The sequence below is a fragment of the Neovison vison genome, chromosome 4, assembly GCF_020171115.1.
Source record: "Neovison vison isolate M4711 chromosome 4, ASM_NN_V1, whole genome shotgun sequence".
Taxonomy (NCBI): Eukaryota; Metazoa; Chordata; class Mammalia; order Carnivora; family Mustelidae; genus Neogale; species Neogale vison.
In genome coordinates this window covers 44,963,848-44,991,096 of record NC_058094.1, presented here as the reverse complement: position 1 = coordinate 44,991,096, position 27,249 = coordinate 44,963,848, and the positions used below count along the sequence as shown (strand labels likewise).

At 36.4% G+C, this 27,249-nt stretch overlaps 1 protein-coding gene and 1 long non-coding RNA gene across 3 annotated transcripts; one reads left to right on the top strand and one right to left on the bottom strand.

The window, feature by feature from the left end:
* Positions 1 to 2,305: 2,305 nt before the first annotated feature.
* On the bottom strand, positions 2,306 to 4,342 carry LOC122904449. Its single transcript, XR_006384204.1, has 2 exons — positions 4,230 to 4,342; positions 2,306 to 4,121 (listed from the first exon to the last, which is right to left on the bottom strand). It is a non-coding gene; the product is annotated as an uncharacterized LOC122904449 (long non-coding RNA).
* A 239-nt stretch (positions 4,343 to 4,581) lies between these two features.
* OTUD6B (OTU deubiquitinase 6B) lies at positions 4,582 to 21,700 on the top strand. Of its 2 annotated transcripts, XM_044245336.1 has the most exons (7): positions 4,582 to 4,778; positions 5,447 to 5,598; positions 7,988 to 8,068; positions 12,675 to 12,987; positions 14,870 to 14,931; positions 18,334 to 18,440; positions 19,231 to 21,700. In XM_044245336.1, the coding sequence occupies exons 1-7, from the start codon at positions 4,604 to 4,606 to the stop codon at positions 19,313 to 19,315; spliced, it is 975 nt and encodes a 324-aa protein (XP_044101271.1). In that variant the 5' UTR covers positions 4,582 to 4,603; the 3' UTR covers positions 19,316 to 21,700. The 2 variants fall into 2 exon arrangements, with proteins under 2 accessions (XP_044101271.1, XP_044101272.1); XM_044245337.1 differs by lacking the exons at positions 4,582 to 4,778; positions 5,447 to 5,598 and adding an exon at positions 10,701 to 10,838.
* Positions 21,701 to 27,249: the final 5,549 nt, after the last annotated feature.

Below are 27,249 nucleotides of genomic sequence, written 5' to 3'. Positions count from 1 at the left end.
TAGACCTGAATTTCCAAATACCTGACTTATCCACCACATCCCGTCACAAATCATGATCAGTATGTTACACACAAAACTCATTTTTCCCTCCATAAGCCATTGTTTTCTGGGTATGTACCTTAACTGAAGTAATAAGCATTCTTCCTTATCATATAAACTAGAAGTTTATCCTCACAACGATCTTCTAAGTAGGTGCTGTCGTGTGGACAAGGTAGGATTACATAGATGACAAAAATTATACTCTTGAAATCAGATTTGGCTAATACTTACTATGCAGCCTTAAGCCAATTACTTTTTGAGCCTCACTTTCATGGTTAGTAGACACAGCGAAGGTCTTATTTTTCTACTTGAAAGTGTGTCCAGACTGGCAGGATCATTACATGGGAGCTTTTAAGAAATATAATCTCAGGGGCGCCTGGGTGGCTCAGTGGGTTAAAGACTCTGCCTTCAGCTCAGGTCATGATCTTAGGGTCCTGGGATCAGGCTGCATTAAGCTCTCTGCTCAGCTTCCCTGCTTCCCCCATCCCTCTCTGCCTGCCTCTCTGCCTACTTGTGACCTCTGTCAAATAATAAAATCTTAAAAAAAATATATAATCTCAGCTTTATCCCAAATATGTTGTTGTATTATCTGCATTTTAATACATCTTCAGGCAACTGGTTAGCATATTTTAGCCCACAATGACTAATACAAGAATGTTATCATCTTCAGGGGAGTTCAACATTAGAGAATCCAAAAAAAGTCCTGTCTGTAATTTACTAGAACTGCTGTTTGAATTGCTGTAATCCTTCTATTTATCACTTGTCACCAATTCTATAGTTAAATAAAGGCCTTTTACAGCTTTTATAAATCTTTGATTTCACCCAGAAATCTTGAACTATCTGTACAACTTGAATTTAAATCCACCCCAAGGTTATTTTATTCACTAGAGAGACCTATTACTATTATTAGAGAGGCTCATTCCTTTACCATTTGCCATGCTATACTTCAACATTTCTAAATTTGGATTGTTCAACTTGAAATTTCCATGTCCCAACTTTATAAATTTCCAAGACAGGAGGAAAACAGAAGTACCTGTCTTACCCTGAAATATTTGGAAAAACCAAAAAGACTTATAATTCAAATGCAAGAACTTTTATATAGTAACACTGTTTCAGCAAAACTATTTCTAGATTCTAATGCTACTTAACATTTATTAAACATTCATAATGTACAATGCATTATGTTCAGTGAGAAAGTTTATAGATGTTTAATGTATTTTATAATCTAATCCCATGCTATTAACCTGAGATAATTTCTTTCTTTTTTTTTTTTTTAAAGATTTTATTTATTTATCCGACAGACAGAGATCACAAGTAGGCAGAGAAGCAGGCAGAGAGAGGAAGGGAAGCAGGCTCCCTGCTGAGCAGAGAGCCCGATGCGGGGCTCGATCCCAGGACCCTGAGATCGTGACCTGAGCCGAAGGCAGCGGCTTAACCCACTGAGCCACCCAGGCGCCCCATAACCTGAGATAATTTCTAATAAGCTCCTAGATAATGCTGATATTGCTTTTCTGAGGAGCAGAATTTCCGTATAAAAACCACACTGCCAGAAATACTACATGGAGGTCTAAGAAAGAGACAAAACGTGTGTGTGTATATGGGGGTTGTAGTGGTGAGAAAAGACTTTGGCTTCTCCCTCTTCAAAAATGAGCTGTTTAGAACTTATGTGAAAACTCAGTTGGGAGAAATCTGTCACCAAGATGTTAATTGTGGCACTTGAAATAGTGCCTTATTTGGCACTATTATTAGAGTGCCACTTGTATTGGAGAAAACCGACTACTTAGAAGGTAACAAAATTAACAAATTTCAATTAGTAAGTCTATCTTAGGGGCATATTCCATCCTTCACTTAAATGTCTTCACTCCATTTCTTGCCTTTTGTACATTCATTCCATAACATATAATGTATAATATCCTTATTGTATCATTTCCTAAATTATAAGTCTTTGTTACAATTTTCTTTAACCCAAGGTATTTAAGAACATCCCAAAATTCCAAGAATGACTTTTCAGCTTTTAAACTTAGTTTCTAAGCTTTCTTGCAAAGTAGTCATTTGTGCAATGTACTCTTGGATTGAAGTTTTCTCTGTATTCTAGTACAAGATCATTTAGAAATGTTTCAGGATAATTTGAAAAGAATGCAAAAGGAGCAAAATAATACATATTATACACACATACACACTCCTCCTAATTAATGTATTCCATTTCATTACTTTACTAAAGACTGGAAGTGTTGAAGTCAGTGTCCAATATATGTACTGCCATATGTAACTGAATTAAGAATTATTTTATTAAGTACTTGAAATACACATATTTTAAAAACTATCAGAAAAACTACAACTCATATCAAGACAGTGAACATTTTACAGATGAATGCCATATTATTTACCACATAAAGCTTCTTAAAAGTTACATCCCACACTGTTTTATAGTTTGTTACAACTTAAATTCTGATAAAAATGTTGTTCCCTAGTTCAATTTCTATGACTTAACAGTTTTCATTATCTTTAAACTCCTTTATCCTTTGTTTTATCCAAATGTGAAGATCCAGGTTCAGAGATTGATTTTTGACCCAATTTGAATCTTTTTAACAGGGGTACTTAGTCCGTTTATGAGTGTGGTAATTCACCTGTATCTCTGTTAATCTATTTTATGCTAATTTTAATGTTTCCTTGCTTTGTTTTTTCACCACTTTTCCAATTCATAAAATTGGTACATTCTAATTTTATCTGTAACACTTATCTCCTTGTCAAATTTACTTAGAATGAACTACTACATGAAACGGTTACTACTGGTTTTCCCAAGGCAAGATGTACATAAAACAATGCTTTCATCTACCACTTCCCCAGTCAGGGATTTAGAAATTTTCTCTTTACACTGTCAATATTAACATTATAAACAAACTTGTTACTTTCCCCACTCTGTAATTAAAAATAAAGAACACAAAACTGTACCAACTTCCCATTTTATCAGATTAACACTTGGAATGCCTTTACTATAGGTGTCCTTCCCCACCACAGTGACAAAGCCCTTTTATTTTGTAGCTGTAGAGCATGCATACTTTTATCCACATTACATACTAAAAACAGTAGTCTCTAAATTGAACATTTAGCATATCTCTTCAGTCTAAAACAAGACAAACTGAAATTACAGACCCAACTTAAGAATTTATCTTTGCATTTAGTTTCATAACTCTACACATAACAATTTAATCTTAATGATATTTAACTAGCTTTAATGTTTACCCGACTTTTTTTTTTTTTTTTTTCCATACAACTGCCTCACTACTCGTTTTTGCGGGCTGAGGTAACAGCATTTAACAAATAAAGAAAAAAAAAAAACTCTCTTAACTCCTGTGTATGTGGGAACGTCCTCCAGTTGCCTTCATATATAAACCGTAACTTGGCAGGATATATAACTCTTGGCTCAAAATTATTTTCCCTTAAAACTAGAGATATTGCTCCCCTGCCTTTCGGCATTTAGAGCTGAAAAAGAAAAATCGGGTCAGTCTTTTATCTCTTATAGTTAACTTGCTTTCTCTGAATACTCGTAGAATTTTTCTTCTTTATCCTTCCAATTTTAAAAAGTCAATGGGATATGAGTAGGTGTTGCTTTCTGTTGTTTTACTGGTAACCTATTAAACTTTTCTATTTGCAGATTTAGCTTTTTCTTCGAATTTGGATAATTTTCTTCAATTAGTCCCTATTGTTTCAGCTTCATTTGCTTTGTCTTCTGTTTCAGGTATTCCTATTATGTATATCTGCTGAACCGATGCTGTAGATTTCGCTTCTAATCTTTTACTCTTCCTCTTCTCCTGCCTGCGGTTTCTCTTGTTCTGCATTTACTTCGGTAACTGGATTTTGTGACTGATCAGGCTTGCACATTTCCGTTATGTCTTTCAACTCCCTGATACGTCTAAGGCGCTCTGACATTAGCTGCTTTATTACTGAACACAGATTTTTAAGCTCCTGTGTTACACGATACTCAAATCTTACTCTTTCTCCGGCTTCCACTGCTATATCCGTTTCAAGAGGCGGCATTTTCTCGATTATAAACTGTTTCTCCCGAACTCAGTTATTTCGACCTTTAAAACAATAAACAAAACTTAATTTCCTACTGTTTGAGTCAGCCCCAAACTTCCCATTGGTAATTATCAACAGTTTAATTCAAAAGTTTTCTTCCTCTCTCTTACCTTTTGAACAACTCTCCTTCGCAACGGGACCAAAAGTAAAGACTAAAATAAGCGTTCCGAAACACCTCACAAAATAAAATGAATGTCCAAAATGGCTTCGGTTACGTCATCACTGTGCGCCTCACGTCAGAACCAATAGCCAGATACTTAGCGTTATTGCTGAGGGGGCTATAGGGCGCTAGCCAATCGCGAGGCAGCAAACTTCATCGGACCAGGCCACACCCCCACGCGCCGTCGCTCTTCTCCCGCCTCTTCGGAGCTGGGGGTCATTGAGAGTGCGCATGCGTTCATCCCATCTCTTTTCCCTTCGGTCCAATGACTCGGCTTAGATCCGGTACCGCCTCGAAGGCGGGCCTGGGTTCCAGGCACGGCCAATGGCACCCCAGGTGAAGGTTGAGGGGTGGAAAGTGCGGGGTAACCGGTGGTGCAGGTTTCTACCAGCGCATGTGCAAGGCTACCTGGTCGTCATGGAGTCAGTCTTAGCGGAGGAGCTTGATGAGGAGGAGCAGCTAATGAGAAGGCATCGCAAAGAGAAGAAGGAGTTGCAAGGTAAGGAGGGAATGGGAACCTAGAAATCTCTCGGACCCAGGAAAGGGCGCGTGGCGGGTCGGTTCTGCGGAATCTCGAGAGGCTTCTGATCTGGATCCTCTTAGACTTTCCCAAAGTAGCCAGTGGCCTCACCCCTTCTAATGCCCTGGCCGGATGGTCCCTTAATCCGCCGAATCTTCAGAAGCTTCCTTTTCTCAGGCCCACCGCGTCCCCTCTACCCCACGCCACCGCCGGGTGCTGGAGTCTGAGAATTTCGTTTTGGGCCCAGATTGTTCACCCCCTCCCCTGTCTCCCTTTCCTGTTCCTAAGCAGTTACTGATACTGGGCGCTAATGGACGCGTTTTGAAATACCTCACCTCGATTTTGAGGACTCAAAGGGATGCTTGAGAGATTTAAAACTAGAGCCTTTTTTTTTTTTTTAAACTCCCTATCACACTAAACTAAACAGAGGTACGTTTTGTTAATGAGGATTTTTTTTTTTTTTTTTGAGGTGCTCTCTCCCTCATCTGGGCTCTTCTCTGTAAATGTCTGATTGTTATGTAATTACTGTTCTTAGCTTACATTACTTGTGTACACCCTTCTCCCCTTACCATCCCCTTATTGTCCCTATTTCTCATTTCCTCTCAATCTCTGGGTTGTTGACTTAATGATTTTTGGTGGATTTTCAGCTAAAATTCAGGGTATGAAAAATGCTGTTCCCAAGAATGACAAAAGGAGGAGGAAGCAACTCACTGAAGATGTTGCTAAGTTGGAAGCAGAAATGGAACAGAAACATAAGGAGGAATTGGAGCAACTGAAGCTGAATTCTAAGGGAAGTAAAGTATGTAAAGTGATGTTTCTCTTTGCCTACAGCATCTGAAAGCTACTGTCCACCTCTAAGAAACTGTTCACTATATGAAATCATAAAATTAGAGGGAAAGGAAGTTACAAAATCATGCTCATGCATTACTTTTCATTAATATTTCTGTGACAAGGTTTACTTGGTAATGTGTTTTTGTAAGGGAGGTCAGAAAAAAAGCATACACTTCAACTATGTACTTGCCCCCCAAATGAACCGATGGAAAAGTGGACCAGAGGAATCTTCACCAAGGGAAAGTTGGAAGATCAGACTTCTAGCCCCAGAATTGCCATTAAATAGTATGGCTAACTTGGTTAAGTTACTTCCTAAGCGTAAAATTCTCCGCTTATAAAATGATACAAATACTTTAGCTGTTTAGCACAAGATTCTGTAAGAATCAAGTGGGACAGCAAATATGAAATCATGTTAAGGTTATATGAAAATTTACTTTGTTTCTTGGGTAAAGTAGAGCATACTGTCTTTTTTTAACAAATACTTATTTTATCATTGTAGCTAATAGTGTGCCAAATGCTATAAGACAGCATGTGCATTATTCTCATGTAATTTTTCTTAGTAACACACTATGAGGTATTACCCATGAAGTAAATGTAGATAATCTCATTTTTCAAGGCAGAAATAGACTCAGGGATTAAGAATTTCCTTCTGAATTCATAACAGCTATTAAATGCCAGAGCCAGAATTCAGAATCAGGACTGTCTTACTCCAGGATGTGAATCTGAAATCTGTTAAAACTTTGTGTGGTATGGTGGTTTATCACATGGGTTTGAATATCAGCGATCTACAGAGTCCATAATCTTACTCCATTTTTGATAGAAAGTTCTTATGGCTGGATAAAATTTTATCTACCGTAAGTTAGTTTTACTTGGTTTATTTTTGGTCTGCTGTTGATAGTGAAAACAACTTGTCTGTACTGATTTACAGTGGTCAATGTATTAAACATGGTCTCATTTTCTTTCGCCTTATTAACTAGTCATTAGGATCCTGACCTGTGCCTTAACATATTTTATTTCCGAGTAGCATGGCATGATTCTCCAGATATTTAATTGTGTTCTTGCAATCATGGTATTTCTAACTATCTCCTCATCTTTTCTGTTAGTGATAGAGTTTTATTTGCTTTCCAACTTTCAGTTTTGAGATTCTGTCTCAATGAATTCTTCTCAAAGATTTCTTTGAATATATTCTTCAACTGTTAAAATACAAACTCCCATTTTACTTTGGGGTGTTATCTTTTTCATTAACTTAAACTTGTTTTCTTTCTGAACACTATCTGAATTCTCATGTCATTGCTTTCCAGATGCTTCTCTGTATCTTGCCTATTGTCAGTATGGCAGTTTGTAGATTTCAGCAGATGCCTATGAAAAAATACACGAATGCTAATTTTATTAAAGTTGATGTAACCACTCTTTGAAGTCTTAATCTGGTTTTCATATTTTGATAATTTGGGTATAGCCTTAGAGACTGCTATCTCTTTTGTTATTAGAGTCCTCTGTATGCTTGATGCATTTGTTATACCAAAAACTTAATTGAAGTTACATTTGCAGTAATAAAATACTAGTACTAACACTGATTATTAGTCTAGCATCTTTTTTCTTACTTCAGCAAACACATGATAGCCATTTGGTGATTAAGATTGGTTATGGTATCTGAACAATACATTAACTTTTCTACCTGTAGTTACCAGTTTGTAGATGGAAGAGGATAGAGAAAGCTCAACAGTGTTCATTAGGTTCTGGCTAATTGAGATGGAGAAAGGGTTATGAAGGTGGTAATGAACTGATCCCGTGCAGGACCTTATTTTGTTTTTTTAAGATTTTATTTATTTATTTAAGAAAGAGAGAGACTACAAGCTGGACATCATGCACACAGAGGGAGGGACAAGCAGACTCCCCACTGAGTGCGGAGCTGGACATTATAACCTGAGCTGAGATCAAGAGGCTGACACTTAACCAAAGTAGCCACTCAGGCACCTTAGCATAGGACCTTACATATCCTATAAGTACTGTCAGCCTTTAGAGAAGGAAAAGGTGAACTGCTCAATGACTGTAAGTTGGCACTTACAGGAAGTATTTAGATTAATGAAATAGGAATTTCAAGAAGGAAGGAAAGCTTGCAGGGATGAGCATTTGGAGAGCTTTAAGGGAACTTTGTGGGACTCTGACAAATTCTCCCTTTAAAATAGAAGAAGAAAACCATGTCATGTAATATTGTACCTAGTACTGTTATTCAAATTTGAATTGTTTTGTTATACATATTGGTGATTTTCTTTCTTTGTGATTTTCAATTTAATAATCTAATACTTAAAGAAGAACTTTATTTTCCATTAACTTGGTAATGCTTTTGTTTCCTTCAGATAGATTCTGTTGCTGTTAACATTTCAAACTTGGTTCTTGAGAATCAGCCACCTCGGATATCAAAAGCACAAAAGAGACGGGTATGAATGTCATGTCACCAAGTAATTAAGTTAGTGCTATATGCTTATTAATATCTTAGGTATTGTATACAAAAGGAATAGAAAAAAAAAAGATGGAGTTTCTTGCCAAATACCTGAACTAATATTTTTTAGTCCTTGGTATGTGCCAGATACAATGCTAGGCTTATAGATTACATGAAACCTCATTTAGTCCTAGTTATAATCTGGTAGAGTCTTATCTTTATTTTGAAGAGAAGAAAATAGGTCTAAACAGTATAAAATAACATGTACAGTTTTCAGGTCTCAGAGAGTAGGGATAGGAAGGGAGTGTGCAAAAGATATTTTTACAAATATATTATCCCACACTTAATAATTCAGAATCGTATCATTGTGAGCTCAGGTAGTTCTGTTCTGGTTAAAAAGTATGGTGCTAAGTGGTGAAACAAGGATTTGAATCTAGAAATTAAGCAAGATACACAGGTGTACAAAATTCTCAGAATTACGCAGGTATCTATGTAATGTTTAGTTGCAGTGAAAAGTCAGAGAAGGAAAAGTTCATTTGTGCCAATTACTAAAAAATGAGTTGGAATTTTAAGGAAGTACAGTTAATTAAATAGGATATTTGAGTAGGAGAAACAGCATGCATAAAAATAAATGTGGGCATGAAATTTTACATCATCAGAGAGCTATAAGAAAACTGATTTGTTGAAAGTAGTGAGTTCATGAAATCAAAATTATGGGAATGAAATTAGATAGGTTACAGCTGTTCACTTGGAAGAAGAAAAAAGGCTTTAAATCTAGTATGGTTAATCTCAAATATTGTTTTACTAACATTTGATATTTTGCAGCATTTAAATGTTTATTTTTAGCTAATTTAGCATTTTTTAAATTTAGTAGTACATAATTTTAATAGGGCATGGTATTTGGTGTCAGACATATGAAGGTTTTAATCCCATTTACTGTTGTGGCTTTGGGTAAGATTCTTAACTTTTCTAAACCTCAGTTTCATATGTACAAAATGGGGTAAATAATACCTACCTTACAGAGTTACGGGAAATATTAAATAATATACCATTTCCAAAGCCCAAACACAAGACCTGGAGAACTAATGGGTCAGCAAATGATAGCATTGTTTAGTGTGTTCAGTACTGCATAGTGTGCCTCTTAGAAATTCAACCCAAGACTGTATCTTTTTTTTTGTTGTTTGAAAGTTGATTAAGTTGCATTGTCAAACATTTCTCATACTTCTGTAAGATTTTATTTTCTTAAGTCATGAAATTTAGATTTTATGGTATCTTGGAGGTTATCTATTTTAACTCCCTCCTTATAATGTGTATTCTTTTTGTAAGAGCCTTAATTATCATGTAGTTTCTATAGATCAAAAACAAAGGTCAGAATTTTTGCTTGCAAGGGGCATAACAAAATACATGTTGGTACTGCCTCTACTTAGTAATTGATACATCTTAGAGTAGCCTGTTTCATTCTGGAAAACCTAGGTCCCAACTGATTCCTGTCTTTATCAAATCTTACTCATCCCCAGCTGGACCCTTAGGAAACAAAACAAATAAAAAATTAAACTCCCTTACTTTTCTCAAACATTTGTTACTTTTCTCCTAAAATTCTATGTAGCTGAAATGCATACCTTTTCAACTATACTCTCAAAAAACTTAGTATCTTTTATGGTCAGCTGCTTAAACACTTGGCAAGAAAACACCCTTGAAGTAATGCCTGAGCTTTTTTATTGCTTTATTATATTAATAGTATTAATAGGATTCTGGAACTGAAAACACTTAAAAGTTTATAGTATATAAGAAAATGAAACCTGAACTTTTTTTTTTTTTTTTTTTTTTTTTGCCCGAAACATCAAGGTATGAAAAGCCAATAAATTAATTGTGTTTGTCTTTGGGAGAGATATAGTTCTGTCTTAGAAAAACTTGATAAAACTTTATGAAGATTATTGGAATATTGTAGAGCAAATCTCTTACTTTGAATCTAGAAAAACACAGGGAGTATTTTATTTAATTCATCAGGCTTCAATGGAAGAAGCTCTTTGGTATGCTGAAAAGAGCCCAGAGTAGAACTTAGAAGAATTGGGTTTCAGAAACAGGAAATTTGGGAGCTGGAATGAAATCTAGTTCAATTTCTTTATTTCACAAATGAGAGAGCTGAGGCCCAGTTGTCTTAGTGGCAAACTGAAAGTTTGATACAAACCCAGGACTAATACCCAGCTCTTACGATTTCTCTTCAGAGATGATTTTGCTGCATTACTATATTGACATGACTCTAGTTTTACTGACAATATATTTATGAGTTAATTGCTGTTTTCATTTCAGATATATGTTTTCATTAGACTTAATTGTTGCCATTCTGTCTCCAGCACTAAGGCTGTAGAAACTGCAGTGCTTAGTGCCATTGGGAAGCTGTCCATGGCTGGGAACAGAATCCAATGTATTTCCCCCCTTTTGCCTGGAAAGAAAACACAATTGCTATGTAACACTGAAGCAGAGCTTGAGGGCAAAAATGAAATGCTTGGATTAGTATTTTAGAGGCTTAAACGTTTTTTGCAGAAGTATACAATTCCACTCTTCTAGTAACTAGTATATAACATCATTAACTCCAGCTCCCATCTGCTCCAACTTTTATTCTGATTTAGGTGCCTGGATAGAAGGAGCGCTCTGTGTTGTCCTTGGTCCCACTCTGCTTCTAAACCAGCTGTATGGCCTTTGGAATTCTTTCTGCGTGCTGTTTCCTCAGAGGAAAATGAGGGGTTTTGGATTAGATGATATCCAAGGTGCTTATCCTCCCTCTCCCCTCTGAAAATGTTCTGTAGACTTTCATAAAGTAACAGTGCCATCTTGTGTTTTAAGATTTTTATGCTGCTGTGATGCATAGTTGTAGATATGCAGTGAAATAAATTTGTTCGTGTTACTTCTGGCATGGTTGGATTTGGGTGGAACAAGCTTAAATAGGTGTATGTTTTATCAGGGAGGTAATAATGTTTTGATTCAGGTAATTTACAAATCACTTTAGGTTCCAGCATGGCACATAACAGGCAAGTAGTTCAAGTGTGTGACATTAAGTTTGAAATTTGCCTTTCCATTAATTTTTTCTGCCCCAAAGAGGAATGAGAGCTAGGGACATGAAAATCTTTACTTTTCCCTTCTTTTTCTTGGTTTACCAAATCCTTCACTGTAATTTGCTACCAATATCAAGATGTGGAATTTTACTTAACTATTTTTATTCTCTTAAATTGAAAAGCATTCATGAGTGCTCGCTTCGGCAGCACATATACTAAAATTGAAAAACATTCATGACCTGTATATAAGTAAAACATATTCATGATCAAGAATTAGAAAGATGTAGAAAAGTGCATGTGTGCACATGCACAAAACAAAACTTACTTTGTAAACAAAAACCAGACCCTTAAATACAGAGAACAAACTGGTGGTTGATAGAGGGGTGGTGGATGGGGGGGATAGGTGAAGGGGGAAAACAACTTCCTTTGTAATCCTATGATCCAGAGAAAAGCAGTCTATTTTGTGTATATCTCTCTAATTTTTAAACTATGAATGTACAGATTTAACATATATTAACCATATACATACCTTTTTTTGCCCTCAACCTCATTTTTTGACATGTTTCTATGAACTTTGTTCAGCTATGAAACATGTCATACTTTCTGGATTTGTTCCTTGCTAGTATAACTGTCCGGATTCTTTTTCTCTTTTCCCCTAGCCTTTTCATTTCTACTTCCTAACCAACCTTCATGTTACAGATCTCATTGCCCTACTCCTACACCATCCTTGCATATGTTGCCATGGAAAGAGCTCTTCTGACATTTGAATAAGGAAAGCATGTTGCAGAATGTAATATGATACCATTTTTTTGTCAAATTTTTTTTCTATACTTTTTTAATGAGTACATCTATATTTGTTAAAATGCTTAGGAAAAAAATTGACAAAGATACTCACCAGACCTCTAGAGCAAGCATTGAAATTGGCAGTGGTCCTTAGGGGAACTTCAGTCTATCTGTAGCATTTAATTTTTCATAAGAAGAATTTTTTTATCTGTTATTTTAATTAAGTGTGTGTGTGTGTGTGTGTGTGTGTGTACACGTACACACAGTTTTTTTCTTTAGTCTAGATAAATAGAATTCCTGTATGCTTCTAAAGGCTTTGGCAATTGATGCCTCACTGGTGATATAGCATGTTAATGCTCCAGTAGTTGAGTGATAAGTTGAAAAGCTTGGATTAGCTTGGCATAAATATGATAGTGATGTTGCTTTAAGGGCTAGGATAACTCAGTCTTATGGCAGTACTTTAAAATCAGTAGAGATTTTAGAAACTTGTCTTGTAGTTTTTAAATAGACTTCAAAGAAAAATTTGAAGGCTTTTTTTGTTCTAGTACAGAGCTTGGTGTTGGGTACATGCAGATGAGAAGTTGCCCTTAAAGGAGGTCATAGTATAAAAAATTCCTTAAGTGATGAGATCATCAGTATGATAATGCTTGTGGGAGAAGGGAGGAAAATGGCAGAAAGTTTTGAGAGTCTTACATTTCTATCCCCTTCATAAATGTGAAACAGTCCTAATTATTGTAAATTTACTTTCTTGTATTCTCCTCCTCCCAGGACAAAAAAGCTGCGTTGGAAAAGGAACGGGAAGAAAGGATAGCTGAAGCTGAAATTGAGAACTTATCTGGAGCTAGACACATAGAAAGTGAAAAACTTGCTCAAATATTGGCAGCTAGGCAGTTGGAAATCAAACAGATTCCATCTGATGGCCACTGTATGTATAGAGCCATTGAAGATCAGCTGAAAGAACAGAAATGCCCCTTGACTGTGGCTGCCTTGAGAAGACAAACTGCTGAATATATACAAGGCCACGTGGAAGACTTTCTGCCATTTTTAACAAATCCTAATACAGGAGATATGTATACTCCAGGTAATTTATTTTTCTTCACTGTGTCTCCCTCCCTCCCCCACCACTATGTCTTCTTGCTGCTGTTAAATAAAATGATTCCTGAGGGAGTGAGAATAAGAAAAACCCGTGATAGTCCTTACAGAGGGAAAAAAAATCTTAAAATTTAGGCTGAATTATTTTTTATAATTTTAATATATACTAGTACATTTTACTTTATTAAGATCTTTTAAGCACTTAACTATTTTGGGGTTTAATATATTGTTTAATTTAAGATAGAAATAGGAATAGGATTCATTATCATTATCGAAAAAATTGTTTATGAGTTCACATGTCACAAATTTGGGGCATAGAGGTAAGCATTGACTAGTCTGTGGAAGTATTGGGCCCAAAGACCATAAGCACAAAGATGGGAAAAGCTAAATCCTACTTTTATCCTGTACTTTGGGAGATTTAATTTTCTCAATAAGCTGTAATATTTAGGCAAAATTTGACTTTGCCAAACCAAAAATGAATGAGTTGATAACCTGCCTTATTATTCTTTATAATACCTTTAATAATTAAGATAAAGTATTTATGGAGAGGTGTAAAAAAAGGCACAACTGGCAAAGGAGAGAGCAGGTGAAAATCTCAGAGTGTGGGGGGGACACGGAGATGGAACAGAGGGAAGTTATTCCTTAAGAGAAGCTTATAGGTGTGGTAGTATCCTCTGGGAGCAAGTTATATGGCCAGAATGGGTTGGAGAAGAGAAGGTTAAGGTTGGCTTTCCTTGAATGGAGTCCCCAACTCTGCGAGTTGCAGGACAGTGGAAAAGAGGTGGCGACTCAGCCTGCTGAATTTAAAAAAAGATAAAAGACTTAATTTCTTATTCATTCAACCAGATATTTATTGAGGGCGACTATGTGCCAGGAACTATTCTAGGTACTGTTCTGAGCATTGGAGATACAGCAGTGAATGAGGCAAATGCACAGACCATCTTTTCTATAGATGCCCTTAATATTTTTCCCTTCCTCTAAGCAGGGAGGATATTTCTTTCCCATTTTAACTTTCTGTATAAAAGTTTGTACGCTCAAGATGTTCCATTAAACTGTGAGTTTGCCAACTCTTACGACTTATCCAAGAAGCCCTTTCTTTGACTAGAACTGATACTGAAGCAAATAAAGTAAATGCCTTCAAAATAAACAGTGAAGGCACTCTGGTGCGGTGCTATTGCTGGGAAAGGAATTTCAGGTCATTTCTACGTTTACCCTAATTTTCTTCTCACGTTTCTTATGGGGTCTCACAGTAGACCTGATTTTATAAAGGCTGCACTGTTTTAGTTGTTCAGTGTATTTTTTCATATGTAGATCTGGGCTTTAAAATACATGTCAAGATGGTGAATATGGGGGCCCCTGGGTGGCTCAGTGGGTTAAGCCTCTGCCTTTGGCTCGGGTCGTGGTCCCAGGGTTCTGGGATCAAGTCCCGCATCGGGCTTCCTGCTCAGCGGGGAGCCTGCTTCCCTTCCTCTCTCTCTGCCTGCCTCTCTGCCTACTTGTGATCTCTTGTCTGTCAAATAAATAAAATCTTAAAAAAAAAAAAAAAAAAAAAAAGATGGTGAATATGGTGACAGTTTTGGGGGTTGCTTGGGTAAACAGAGAATAGCCTTGCTGGGTGGTTAAGGTCCCTGGGCTTCAGTCTGAGAGAGAGAAGCAGAAATGAATAGCTTTGCTCTAGATGGAGAGGTGGTAGAAAGTTGAAGCGAGTTAAGTGTGGATATGGGAAGTGGATTAAATTCTGGAGAGTGCAGGTAGAGGAAGGAACTCAAGTTCACAATTTGAGTAATGATCAGGAATTGTGGGAGGCATAAAAGGGATCTTGTAACATGAGTTATGAAAATTAAGTGTTATCGTCCCATTTATCTCTACAGAAGAGTTTAGCAAGTACTGTGAGGATATTGTCAACACAGCTGCATGGGGAGGTCAGCTTGAGGTAAGTTTGTAATCACTTACGGTATTTGTGGATTGTGAAATTTAATTTCTGAATCCCATATGTCGTATTCAGACATCTTTTCCAGATGATCCCAGTTACTGAGTATCCCTTTTCCCCTTTTCTTTATGTATTTGCTATTTCTCTGCTGATGAAGGATTGAAATAGGGAGTACATTCTTAGACCTTTGATTTAATTAGGTATCTTTGGGAAGTAAAGCACTATTTTATTTTAAATAGCCCAGTGTGTAATCTGTGGGTTGGTGAGGCTAATCTTGTACCTGTTGGTTTCCATTTGTGATGCTGCTTCTGGCAATATATTTGGTTTTCTGGACTTCAGAAAGTGAGGATTTTATTCAAGTACAGTAAAATTTACCCTAAGTGACTCAGGTGATGAATCGCTATTATAAAGTGACTTATCCATTACATTAGAAATAGAAAATAGTATTTTTATGTGAAATTACAGGCCAGATCCTATCACAACACATTACAATTGGAATTCCAGTTAATACTGACTGACTGACTTCAAAGCAGTATCTAATGCCTTAAAATTCACTTGTAGGAAAACAGTATGGTCAGTCACATGTAGGGAGTTAATCAGGATTGTTTTTATCTATCTATCTATCTATTTATTTTTAAAGATTTATTATTTATTTGACAGAGAGAGAGAGAGAGAGATAGATCACAAGTAGGCAGAGAGGCAGGCAGAGAGAGAGGAAGGGAAGCAGGCTCCCTGCTGAGCAGAGAGTCTGATGTGGGATTCGATCCCAGGACCCTGAGATCATGACCTGAGCCAAAGGCAGCGGCTTAACCCACTGAGCCACCCAGGCGCCTTCAGGATTGTTTTTAAAGCTTCAATTACTTTATTGTTAACTCTGTTTCATTAAAAAAAAAAAAAGTAAACAGAACACTCTTTGGTCCAAGTGGTAATGAGGCAGTCTGGGGTATTCAAATGTCAGGGGATGAGAGAGAAAGTCCTGGGTTTGGGTCCTGGCTTTTCCTCTCTTTCAGTTTTGTCATCTTGAGGGGTCAGCCAACTCTCCTGAGCTCAAGTTTCCTAATTAAATGTGGGTAATAAGAGCCTTGTGTGTACTTGGTAGGTCATTTGTGGACCTTAAATAAGTGTATGCATAGAACTTTGAGGTGCCAGTTGGTTGAATCTAACAGTGTAATTAGTATTGTGTAGTGATGGTTACTCATCTTGAATAGTTTGTGGCTCAAAGTATTTCACTTCAAGAACTTTATTTTTTGGAAGAAATGGCATGAATGCTTCTTCAAAATCTTTTTCTCAGTGCTCTATTTGTTCCTCTTCTGAACCACCAGAGGGAACTATGTCCATTCATTTTGTATGCCTCTCCTGGGTCTCTGAAACTCAGGAAATTTTCATAGTAGCTTTGTGACTACATTAGGAGTAAAGATGCTTGCGCTTTCTTTTGAGAATCACAAATTAATAGGAGAACTAGAGACCTAAGCAGTTCTTCTTAAGTTGAGAACAAAACTTTAGGGGCATTTAGGGGGCTCAAGTCATGATCTTAGGATCCTAGGATGGAGCCCCTTATCAGGCTCCCTGCTCAGTGGGGAGTCTACCTGTCTCTCTGCCCCTTCATCTGCTTGTCCTCTCTCTGACTCTCTCAAATAAATAAATAAAATATTAAAAATAAATAAATTGAGGAAAAATAACCTTTAAAACATCTTTTGAAGGACATTCCTAAGTTTTTGGTTTATGAATTCATTTGAAATAAGATTTGCTGTTTTTATAATGGAGTAAATTTAAATTATTAAAAAGAAATTCTTTACATGATTTCAAAAGACTTAGAAGGGGTGATTTCAGAAGATTTAGAAAGGTTATTTCCAGAGCTTGTTTCACACCCTCCATTCTGGTTGGCTTTTAAAAAATGTTATTTCAGGTATTAAAAAAAAATGTCCCAAAGGAACATTTTATGAGATAGAGCATGGGATTAAGTTTACTGTTGTGCAGCATAGAATTTTCTCCACATCCTTGAACTAATTTCTTACTTTTGTTAAAACTTTCTGAAAGGACCGTGTTCTAGACAGAATGCTTATAATTAGGTAAATATATAGATGAGGGCACTATGAGTGAGGACTATAAAGTGTTTAATTTATGAACTGGGGGGGTGCCTGGGTGGCTCAGTGGCTTAAAGCCTCTGCCTTCGGCTCAGGTAATGATCTCAGGGTCCTGGGATTGAGTCCTGCATTGGGCTCTCTGCTCAGCAGGGGGCCTGCTTCCTCCTCACTCTCTCTGCCTGCATCTCTGCCTACTTGTGATCTCCGTCAAATAAATAAATAAAAATCTTAAAAAAAAAAATGTATGAACTGGGGTTCCACAGGCACAGTTAATCAGTTCAGTGGCAGGTAATTTTATTTCCTTGTGCTGAACTACAGCAGGCATCTTAACCATTCTCTGCTTCCGATTCTAGCTCCTTAAAATGTGTAACAGTAGTACCTATTCCATGGGGTTATTGTGAGGATTGAATGAATAAATATACATAAAAGAGCTTTAGTGTCCTTGGACAGTAAGTCTAACCAATGTTACTACCAATACTTATTATTAACTATTACTCATCTGACTTTAGGTTCTAATTTTTTTATTTTTAAAGATTTTATTTATTTATTTGACAGACAGAGATCACAAGTAGGCAGAGAGGCAGGCAGAGAGAGGGGGAAGCAGGGTCCCCACCGAGCCCGATGTAGGGCTCGATCCCAGGACCCTGGGATCATGACCTGAGCTGAAAGCAGAGGCTTTAACGCACTGAGCCACCCAGTCACCCCTAGGCTCTAATTTTATAATGTATGATATGAAATTAACATTGTGAATTAATCAGATGGAAAGCCCATGTAAGGACAGTACAGTTCATATACATAAATCAGTCTAGTCATGCTTTGAAAATTATGAAGCTGTGGTTATCAGCACTGGTACACTGGAATCATCTGAAAAGCTTTAAAAAAAATAGTAAACCTCCTGATCTTCTCTGTTCTTCTCTCTTTCCCTCAGCCCCTCCCAAACTGTAATTGATTTGGTCTGGTGCCTGAGCAATAGTATTTTTAAAAACTGGCAATTTTCAAACAACATTCAAAAGTAGAGAGACAAGTATAATGAATCCAATCTACCCTGTTCTCACTTCATTAACTATGGTACTGCCATTTCTAAAAAGCTGTCATGCAGCCAGGGCTTGAAACTTCTGCATTTGATTTAATAAATATTATATTTGTTTTTCAACAAATATGTATTATGTGTCCACTATGTGGCAGGCTTGTGGTGTACAGTGAGGAACAGAATAGATCCCGGTTGGATGATGGTTGCCCTATTCATGCATACTCAGTATTTTATGATTTGAGTAAGATTGACCTTTTTATTTTCCTTACTAACACATTTTCTTTCCTATAGTTAAGAGCTTTGTCTCACATTTTGCAAACGCCAATAGAGGTAATACAGGCAGATTCTCCTCCTATTGTAGTTGGTGAAGAATATCCAAAAAACCCATTAATACTTGTGTAAGTACCTGGAAATTTTTACTTTACATTTTTCATAGTTAAGACAAAAAGAATTATTCAAATATTTTGGTTGTGTATGTTGATTAATCAGAAAAAAGTATCTTTAGCTGCATTAATTATGCTTATCTTATGTTAAAGGCAATAATAGAATTAGAAAACATTTTCAATATGTGATTTAGATAATTGTTTAAAAAACCCCTAGTGGTTTATTCTTGTGTATGAGTTAACAATAAAATCATTTCTAAAGGTTACAGATTTTAGCCTTAGTTTTCATATTGTCCTAGTTTCACATGAATAATGCTAAGTTTCAGCAAGTGTAAAAGCTGAAATATATTCATGTTGCCTAGTTGTTTATTCTTCAGGAATTTTTTCTTTATATTGTAAAAGTATTTTACATGAATGAGAATTCTTCTCTGAAAGCATGGAGAGTTTGCCATTGGCTTTAGTACTAATTAGCCAAACCTACAAAGGCAGTCACTGATAGCATAAATTTAGGTAAAAGTTTAAGCTATTGAGTATTCCGCACTTCAGTATTTCACGTTACCCTCCCCACCCAGTGATTGTGTATTCCCTGACTTAAAGTCAGTTACAGAGTTATTGAACCAGGTTTTACTGACTGCTGATGCTTTTCAAATGGTGTTGAACTTTTAAGTAATATGTCAATGAAGTCTTTGAGTGATACCCCTGTGGAGTGATTCATTCAGACTGTTTCATTTTATATACATAATAAACATTTATATACAATGAATTACTTTCATCTAAACTACTCATTTCTCCTTTCTCATTTCAGATATATGAGACATGCATACGGCTTAGGAGAACATTACAATTCTGTTACACAGTTGGTGAACACAGCTACTGAAAATTGCAGCTAGTTTACAAAATGTTGCACAATTATGTTTTAGTACAGTGTGCCGATCTGACTATTCTTACAAGTGCTGGATTGTTCTAACATTACTGAAAAACACAACTACCTTAAATCAGTTTTATGGGAAAGCTACTAAGAGATTTTTTTTAAAAAAATGTGTCAGAGATAAACTTTAACCAGTGTTCGCTTAGTGGTATTTTAAAAACACTTGTGAGTCCAGTGTGGAGAACATCACTTACAGACCTGATATTTGCTGATATTTTTATTAATATTAGGTCCTGAACATTCTGTTCTGCACTGAAAATAAATTAAAAATTTTGTTCTTATTAGTAAAAGCTTTCAGTAGCCATTTTAATGTAACTTTTCTTGAAGAAATTAAATGACTTGGTCTCTTTGTCATTGGAAATATATGGTAATGGTGATAGCAAATTTAATTAGTGCTTACAAATGAATCTGATTTCAGTAACTTGGTACTGATGGGATTCATACTATGAAACTTTTTTTATATAGCTGTCAAAGTGAAGCTAAAAAGTTTGCTTTAATAACTAAAAATTTTAAAATATTTATTCACATGGGAATCAGGTTTAAAAAGTGAGACAAATTCAAAGGCAAATAGGTGTTCCCTACAGATCAGACTTCTAAAGGATTACACATTTGTGTGCAAATAAAGACCTATCAGATTACTCTCTCTAATTTATGTTACTCCTTGCTGTTTCTTAAACTTCCTAATGGAATTACTACCACCATTTTTTTTTTACAGTTTTTTTAGTGTCTCTTCTTTACATTTTATTTTTATTTTTTATTTTTGAAGTAATCTCTTTGCCCAGAGTGGGGCTTGAACACATGATCCTGCGATAAAGAGTCGCATGCCCTACTGCCTGAGCAAGCCAGGAGCTCCAATACCATCATTCGTGATTAGCTTTATAACTACAAAGTTTTATATTCTTTGTTATGTTTTCCTCATCCTCACTTAGCTGCATATGTTTTCTTTGCAGCCTTTTCCATAAGAAACAGTTTGTGGCCTCTCTTATTCTTTAGCTTGAACAAACGGAAGAAGTAGCAATGTAAAAGGGTCCAAGGCCAACCTGACTTCAAATTCTTCCTCATTTCCGGTTTGTTTTACAGAACCTTTCTTTTTGTTTCATTCTTTAGGATTAGAAGAAAGCCTTTGTTACTTGTTATTTTAGGTAGCCTTTTTAATGATATCTATCCTTTTATTCAGATACTTGAGAATGTTTGTGTTACATGTAGGGATAAAGTTGAAAGCCACTGTTTGGGAGCTATGACTGTGGTAGTGAAGTCCGTGTACAATACTTCATGATATGAATGATTTATCTGTATCTGATTTCAGGTTACCCTTAACACTGTTCTGCCTAAGATGACAGTATCCATATAATAGAAATATGTCTCATTGATAATTTGTTATATAATTAAGTATTAGGAAAATGAGTCCTTTTGGGTTTGATCTAGTTTTCCCAAATTAGGAATGAGTAGTAAGATTTAGCATCAAGTTCATAATATTTGAATTTTTCCTCCATGAGTGCAACTAATTTTTGTTAAGTAGATACTGGGTTTTATAATATTAAAACCGGGTGTGAGCCTCACATTTCCAGCTGGTGACCATGTGTGAAGCTGGTAGGGACTATAGTTAGCTAGAGCAAATAAGTACAGCTGGAAGGTATTCCATTTCAAAAGATGAAAAACCATTCTGTCTGCCAAACAAAATGTATTCTGAAGGCTGACTGTTTTGGAGTTCTTGATCTGAAATTTGGGGGGCCTGAAATTTATAAAATTATTTAATTATACTAAATGGCTTGCCTTTCTTATGAAGTAATCTGTTACTTTAAAATCAAAAGATAAGCATTGAGAAGTAATAAGACAAGTATCATGAAACCTAGTTGTTACAAATGCCATCTATATTTAAAATAACTTATTGGTAGCTATTTTTTTCTAATATGAATGGAATTTTCTTGATTATAGTTTTATTTTTATTTTTTATTTTTAAATGGCCAATATGGTTATGGGTAAGATTTGTGTGGTCAGCTTCTGTTCTTTTCTAAAACTTCAGATAAAAATCATTTTAGCTGTAACCAAAAATTGAAGTCTTTAAAAAATGGCAGATGTTAATTTAAAAACAGCATATACTAATTTAGTTTGCTGTGTGATTATGGTCTAATGGAAGTTTCATAAGCTTTCTTTTCTCCTAACTCAGAAAAGTATATGTCAGAGTTTTTGAATATGTCTTTAGCCAAGAATTTTATCCACTTAACATATGTTTACAAACTTATATAAAGCAAAAAAGAATGTATGTAACTATAGTGAGCAGTATAATTTTGCTCATATTATCTGATGTTTGCCAAAAGAAGAATAAAAGCTATATGAATTAAATCAACATTTGTTCAATTGTTATTTTTAATTGTTCTTCTCAGATTGTTTTAGAATTTTACCAGGCTCTATTTTGTCCTTACATATAATTGAGAATAATACAATCACATATTCTTGCTTTAAGGGATTTCGAATAAATACATCAAGCATAGCATTATGTCTCAGACAGAATAGAGGGAGATAAAGTGATAGGCATTTAAGCCATGGCTCTTAGAAATCAGATTGAAGCTTAAAACCTCTTAGAATAATGAAGGACAATAGAAGAATTTAGGACAAAAGAATTTGAAGAATATTCTAAGACTTGGGTGTTAAAGAAGAAAAACAAGCACTGTGTATAAGTGTGAAGCAGTAAGGAAATTTGTGCAAATTAATGCTGGCACATCATTGTTAATATATTATCTTGGTACGGGTTCTCACGAACTAGCTGAAGGAGTGGAACACTTGTGTTTCTGAGAATTAAATTGGTAATTTCATAATGTTTTTACTTTTATTGAATAAATGAGTGTGGTTTTTCTTCCTTTCCATATTGTTTCACATTCATTTTTCTTTCCTGTCTTACATCTTGTTTAAAATCTTTTTCCATCTTGCAGAAAAATATAACTCAAGGAGTTATTTTTATTTTTATATATTTTTTAAAGCAACTTGTAGGAAGTATCATTTCTTGTTCACCATTGTTCCCACCAATTTGAAGGCCTTTGAGCTGCCGTTCGGAGTTGAGCACTTCACCTACCCAGCTTTGCCTAGCTTCCTATCCTGGTCTTACCTTAATTACCTAGCCAAACTCCCATCCAGGCTGGGCTGGGTGCCGCACTTCATACATGTTGATTTCTAGTAACTACACACTAGTAATTATTTGTATTTAGTTTATTATTATTATTTTCCCCTGTCTGTAAGTGCTTAGAAGCAAGAACTTTTTGGCTATTAATAAAATATCTAGTACATTGCCTGACCTCTATAGTAAGTGCTTCATAAATGTTGACAGTCATATGACTAATTGAAAGGATAGGCTGTGACTCTGAGGAGTTGTCTTTAGACTAATGGACCATCAGGAGTAGGGAGAGGTATTGACTTAGCATTGTGCTTGCTAACAAAAGGGCTGCTTTCTTTTTTTTTTTTTTTTTTATTTATTCATTTGACAGAGAGAGATCACAAGTAGGCAGAGAAGCAGGCAGAGAGAGAGAGAGAGAGAGAGAGAGGAGGAAGCCGGCTCCCTGCTGAGCAGAGAGCCCGACGTGGGACTCGATCCCAGGACCCTGAGATCATGACCTGAGCCGAAGGCAGGGCTTAACCCACTGAGCCACCCAGGCGCCCAAAGGGCTGCTTTCTAATTTACCTAACCCCTTGGATGAATTCTAGTCTTTTAAGTTGATTCAAGGGAGGAACAACCCAAGAGAGCTTTCTTCTTTCTTCTGAGACTGTTAATTTGCTTCATGTCTCAATTAGGACAATCGATTTTAATCTATGAAATACAAAGGTCCTTTAAGGTAAGTGTATAAACCAAGAAAATACTACAAACTTTGTAAATACACTGACCAGGAAGTTTATAGTTGTCTTATTTCAGTATAATCAGGAGGATTAGCATACCTTACTGAAGCAAATTACTACCTTTCTGCTGAAATTATCAGTTCTCTGAACAGGGATGACTTACAACCTTTCTCCTCATTTTTATTATCTGTGTTACCTTTATCTTGACAAAAGGAAACTCCAATTACTATTTATAATCTTAACCAATACAGTATCACCATGAGGACTGATGAGAACCCAATGTGTAAGTTTACTGACAAAAATAACCTAGTTTTAAAAAGTAAACTGCTGTTTTTGAATCAGACATTTCCCCCCTGAAATCAGAAAGGCATTCTACACCTCTACCAGAGTTTCTCAATAGTGACTACAGACATTCTGAGCTGGATGATTTGTGAGGGCCATGCTGTGTGTTATAAGATACTTAGCTCTGCTGGGCTTTGCCAGCTGAATGCCAGTAGTACTGTCTCCAGAGATGTGAGGGAGAAAAATATCGCCAGACATTTTAAATGTCTTGGGGACAAAACTGCGCCCAGTTGAGAATAACTTAGTAAATCTTTATGTTTTCCTGCTAATGAGATTGGAAAATTCTAAGGAAAACCATTTAAAATAAAAATTGGGCACATGAGACAGAGTTACTTGTCTGATAATTTTGGCAACTGCCTAATGCTAGACTTTAACACGAACATCCTTTGAAAAGCTCTGGACCCTAACTTTTTCTGTCCTATGTTCATACTGTATCCTAACCCACTGAGATGTGTTTGACTTTTGAGACCACTGGTGGTAGGAGTCAGGATAGACTTAAGTCGGAGTGTGGTAACAACTCAAAAATCTTGATGGCTGTTCTAACAAGGAGTATTTCTTGTATGGGCTATATTTCGCCAGTTGGTTGGGAGCTGTGCTCCATGTCTATACCCTGGGACCTAAGCTATCACTGTCTTAAACTTTTCTAGGAGACTGTTCTGGGTTTGACTCCAACGATGTGGTTCAGAAGAAACACTCGTTTCCATTCATTGGCTTGAATTTGTCGTATGGCCTCACCCAAATAGGAAAGTACCCAGAGAGGCAACCCTGCCATGCATGTGTACTGGAAAGTACCACATGTACATTTTCACATGTATTGGAAGTACTGGAATTTGGGATCAGACCTAGTGTCACTTATTTTTTAAACTTGTGCATATATTTATCCTTTTAGAGCTCCAGTTTGCTTTTAGGAAATGGGAATAATAGTAACATTTGCTTTAGTAGGAGAATGATACAAATAAATATGGAAGTTTAGATAATGAATCTAGGATTTTCGTAAGTGCTCTATAATTTATGGCAAATATGAAAATAATGGTTATTTTGCTGTGTTTTGTATATGTGGGGGTTTTGTTTGTGGTTTTTTTTGGTTTGTTTGTTTGTTTTTGCCTATGTGTCACCTGGAAGGGAGGCGGGTGTGATAGAAAAGCTAATGATTTGTTTTGGAAAAGTGGGATCATCAAGGTGGTTCACAAAGCAGAGCCTGAGATGCTGTAATGAGGGGAAATTTCAGTGCTGCTCATGGTCTTCAGCATAGAAGATTTTTTGTAGCTTGCAGGCCATTATGAGTCCCAGGAAGAATCTGAGATAATAAGGTAAAAATTCTAAAGTATTTGTTTCACTTCTTATCTGTTATCTCAAAGTTTGACTTTTATATTCTGTTTGGAATTGAACTGTCAAGAATCTTGATCAGAATAGAATTTTCAGGTTTGGTTATGATATTCTTTAATGGATTTTTAACTTTTTAAGTATTATTGGTGAATTAATGTGAATTAAGAAAACACTTTTACCAAGCTTCACAAAGAATACCCACAACAACCTGGGTTTAATACCACCACTCCACTGAAACCGCTTCTAAAAGTGGTACTAGTGATCACTTACCTGTTCTTGCATCTTCCTGGAAATCTCTGTGGCATTTAATGCTGTAGACACTGGCTCCTTGAAATTCTGTCTTGCCGTTCACAATAATGTTCTGCTCATTCCTCCTCCTTAGGCTCTGTTCTGGCCATACCTCTTCCCTTGACTGGCTTTCAGGATGTTACCCTTGACTCTTTTTGCCTTGCTGCACCCGAACTGCTATCCTGGGAAGCTGAATGAGGTCCGGATAGGTATTTTGTTTGAAGTGGTTCACAGAAAATTCAAAAGTGAATTAGTTAGCAGTATTTAAGAACTGGAGGATTCCACTTAAAGGCCATGTTTCTACTTACAGAAATCAGAACTGTCAACGCTGGGCCAGGACTCATGGCAGCACTCAGTAAGGACTGAGTTGAGGCTGTGGCCTTTAGCCAGCACATGGACTTGGTTTGCCCACCACCATCCCCAGCTGGTCTGGGAAAGTACAGTTCATGTTTCAGTCAAGGGTGCCTCGTGCTCAAGCCAGAATCTTGCTTGGCATCATACCATCTCCCTTTAGGTTCACCTTTTTGTTCTTTAATTCTATCCATAGAATGTTACCTTGTTGTGCTTGGTTTTATCTCACTTTCATTTCTACTTTTAATTTTAATTGGTTACTTCCTTCTGCTTTTTATGTATTTAACTTTTGGTAGAAACTTCCAAAAATTATGTATAAGTGTATTTGTTTGTGTGTGAGTGTTTAAGTAATATATGAGAGGTTCATCTAACCTAGTGGTAATCTATTGTTGATCCGTAAGCTGATACCATTTGCAAAATAAAATTTTGTGTAAGATGATGAATTTTTCATAAAGCAAATTCATTTGATTTCAAGAAATATACATAAATAATTTTTAACCAGAGAGCTTTAAAATGTCCTTTGATGAAATTATGGTGGTAATAGAGGAAAGTGAATTTTTAGAAATGACTTTATTTGGGGCTGCCCAGGTGGCTCAGTTGGTTAAGCATCAGCCTTCTGCTCAGGTCATGATCCGAGGGTCTGGGGATCAAGCCCCATATCAGGCTCCCTGCTCAGTGGGGAATCTGCTTCTCCTTCTCCCTCTGTTCCTCCCCCCACCCCCCACTTAAAAGATATATATATATATATATATATATATGGCTTTATATAACAAAATATACTTGGCAAAATTAAGAGTTGATAGCTGAATTTCTTACAAATTATTTCCTTTGTTAAATTTTGTGAACCACTGGTATATTTCTAACCTCATGTCCAATGTAAGAATTCTTTATATAGCACTGCTGACAAATCCTCACCTAGTTCCCTATTTGAACTCCTTTAATGAGAGTACATTCAGATATCTAAGTAATAAGTTGAAATAGCGATGGATAAAGGATAGTGTAGTGCAGGTCACAGCGGAGAGACAGGTCCTTGACACACTAGACATATATTAGCACCTTAGTCAGTCCCAAAATGGTGCATGCACATCTGAGATTTAACAAAAGGTGGAGATCTTGGTTTAAAATGTACAAAATAGAACTACATTTTATTGAGCATTTACTATCTATGTGCTAAATGCTTTACATAAGTGGGCTTTAGTCCTTGCAGGCCAGCTTGGTATTCTCATCCCTGTTGTAAAAATGGGAGTGAGAGGGGTGCCCGGGTGGCTCAATTGGTTAAGCAGCTTCCTTCGGCTCGGTCATGATTCCAGGGTCCTGGGATCGAGCCCCACATCAGCCTCTCAGCAGAGAGCCTGCTTCTCTCTCTCCCCCTCTCCCTGCCACTCTGCTTACTTGTGCTCTCTCTCTAGCTGTCAAATAAACAAATAAAATATTTAAAAAAAATGGGAGTGAGACTTGAAGACTTTGAGAGTGAACAACTTGCTAAGCCACAATGCCAGTAAGTGGCAATTGTGACATCAGAAGGCAGGCCTTTGAGAATCTGAAATCCTTTATATTTATTATTATTATTTTTAAAGGTTTCTTTATTACTTAGGGGGAGAGGGAGAAAGAGTCTTAAGCAGACTCCAAGCTGAGCGTAAAGCCTGATGCTGGGCTCAAACTCACGACCCTGAGATCACAACCTGAGCTGAAACCAAGAGTTGGATGCTTAACAGACTGTGCCAGTCAGGCACCCTGAGAATCTAAAACCCTTTAAATCAAAGC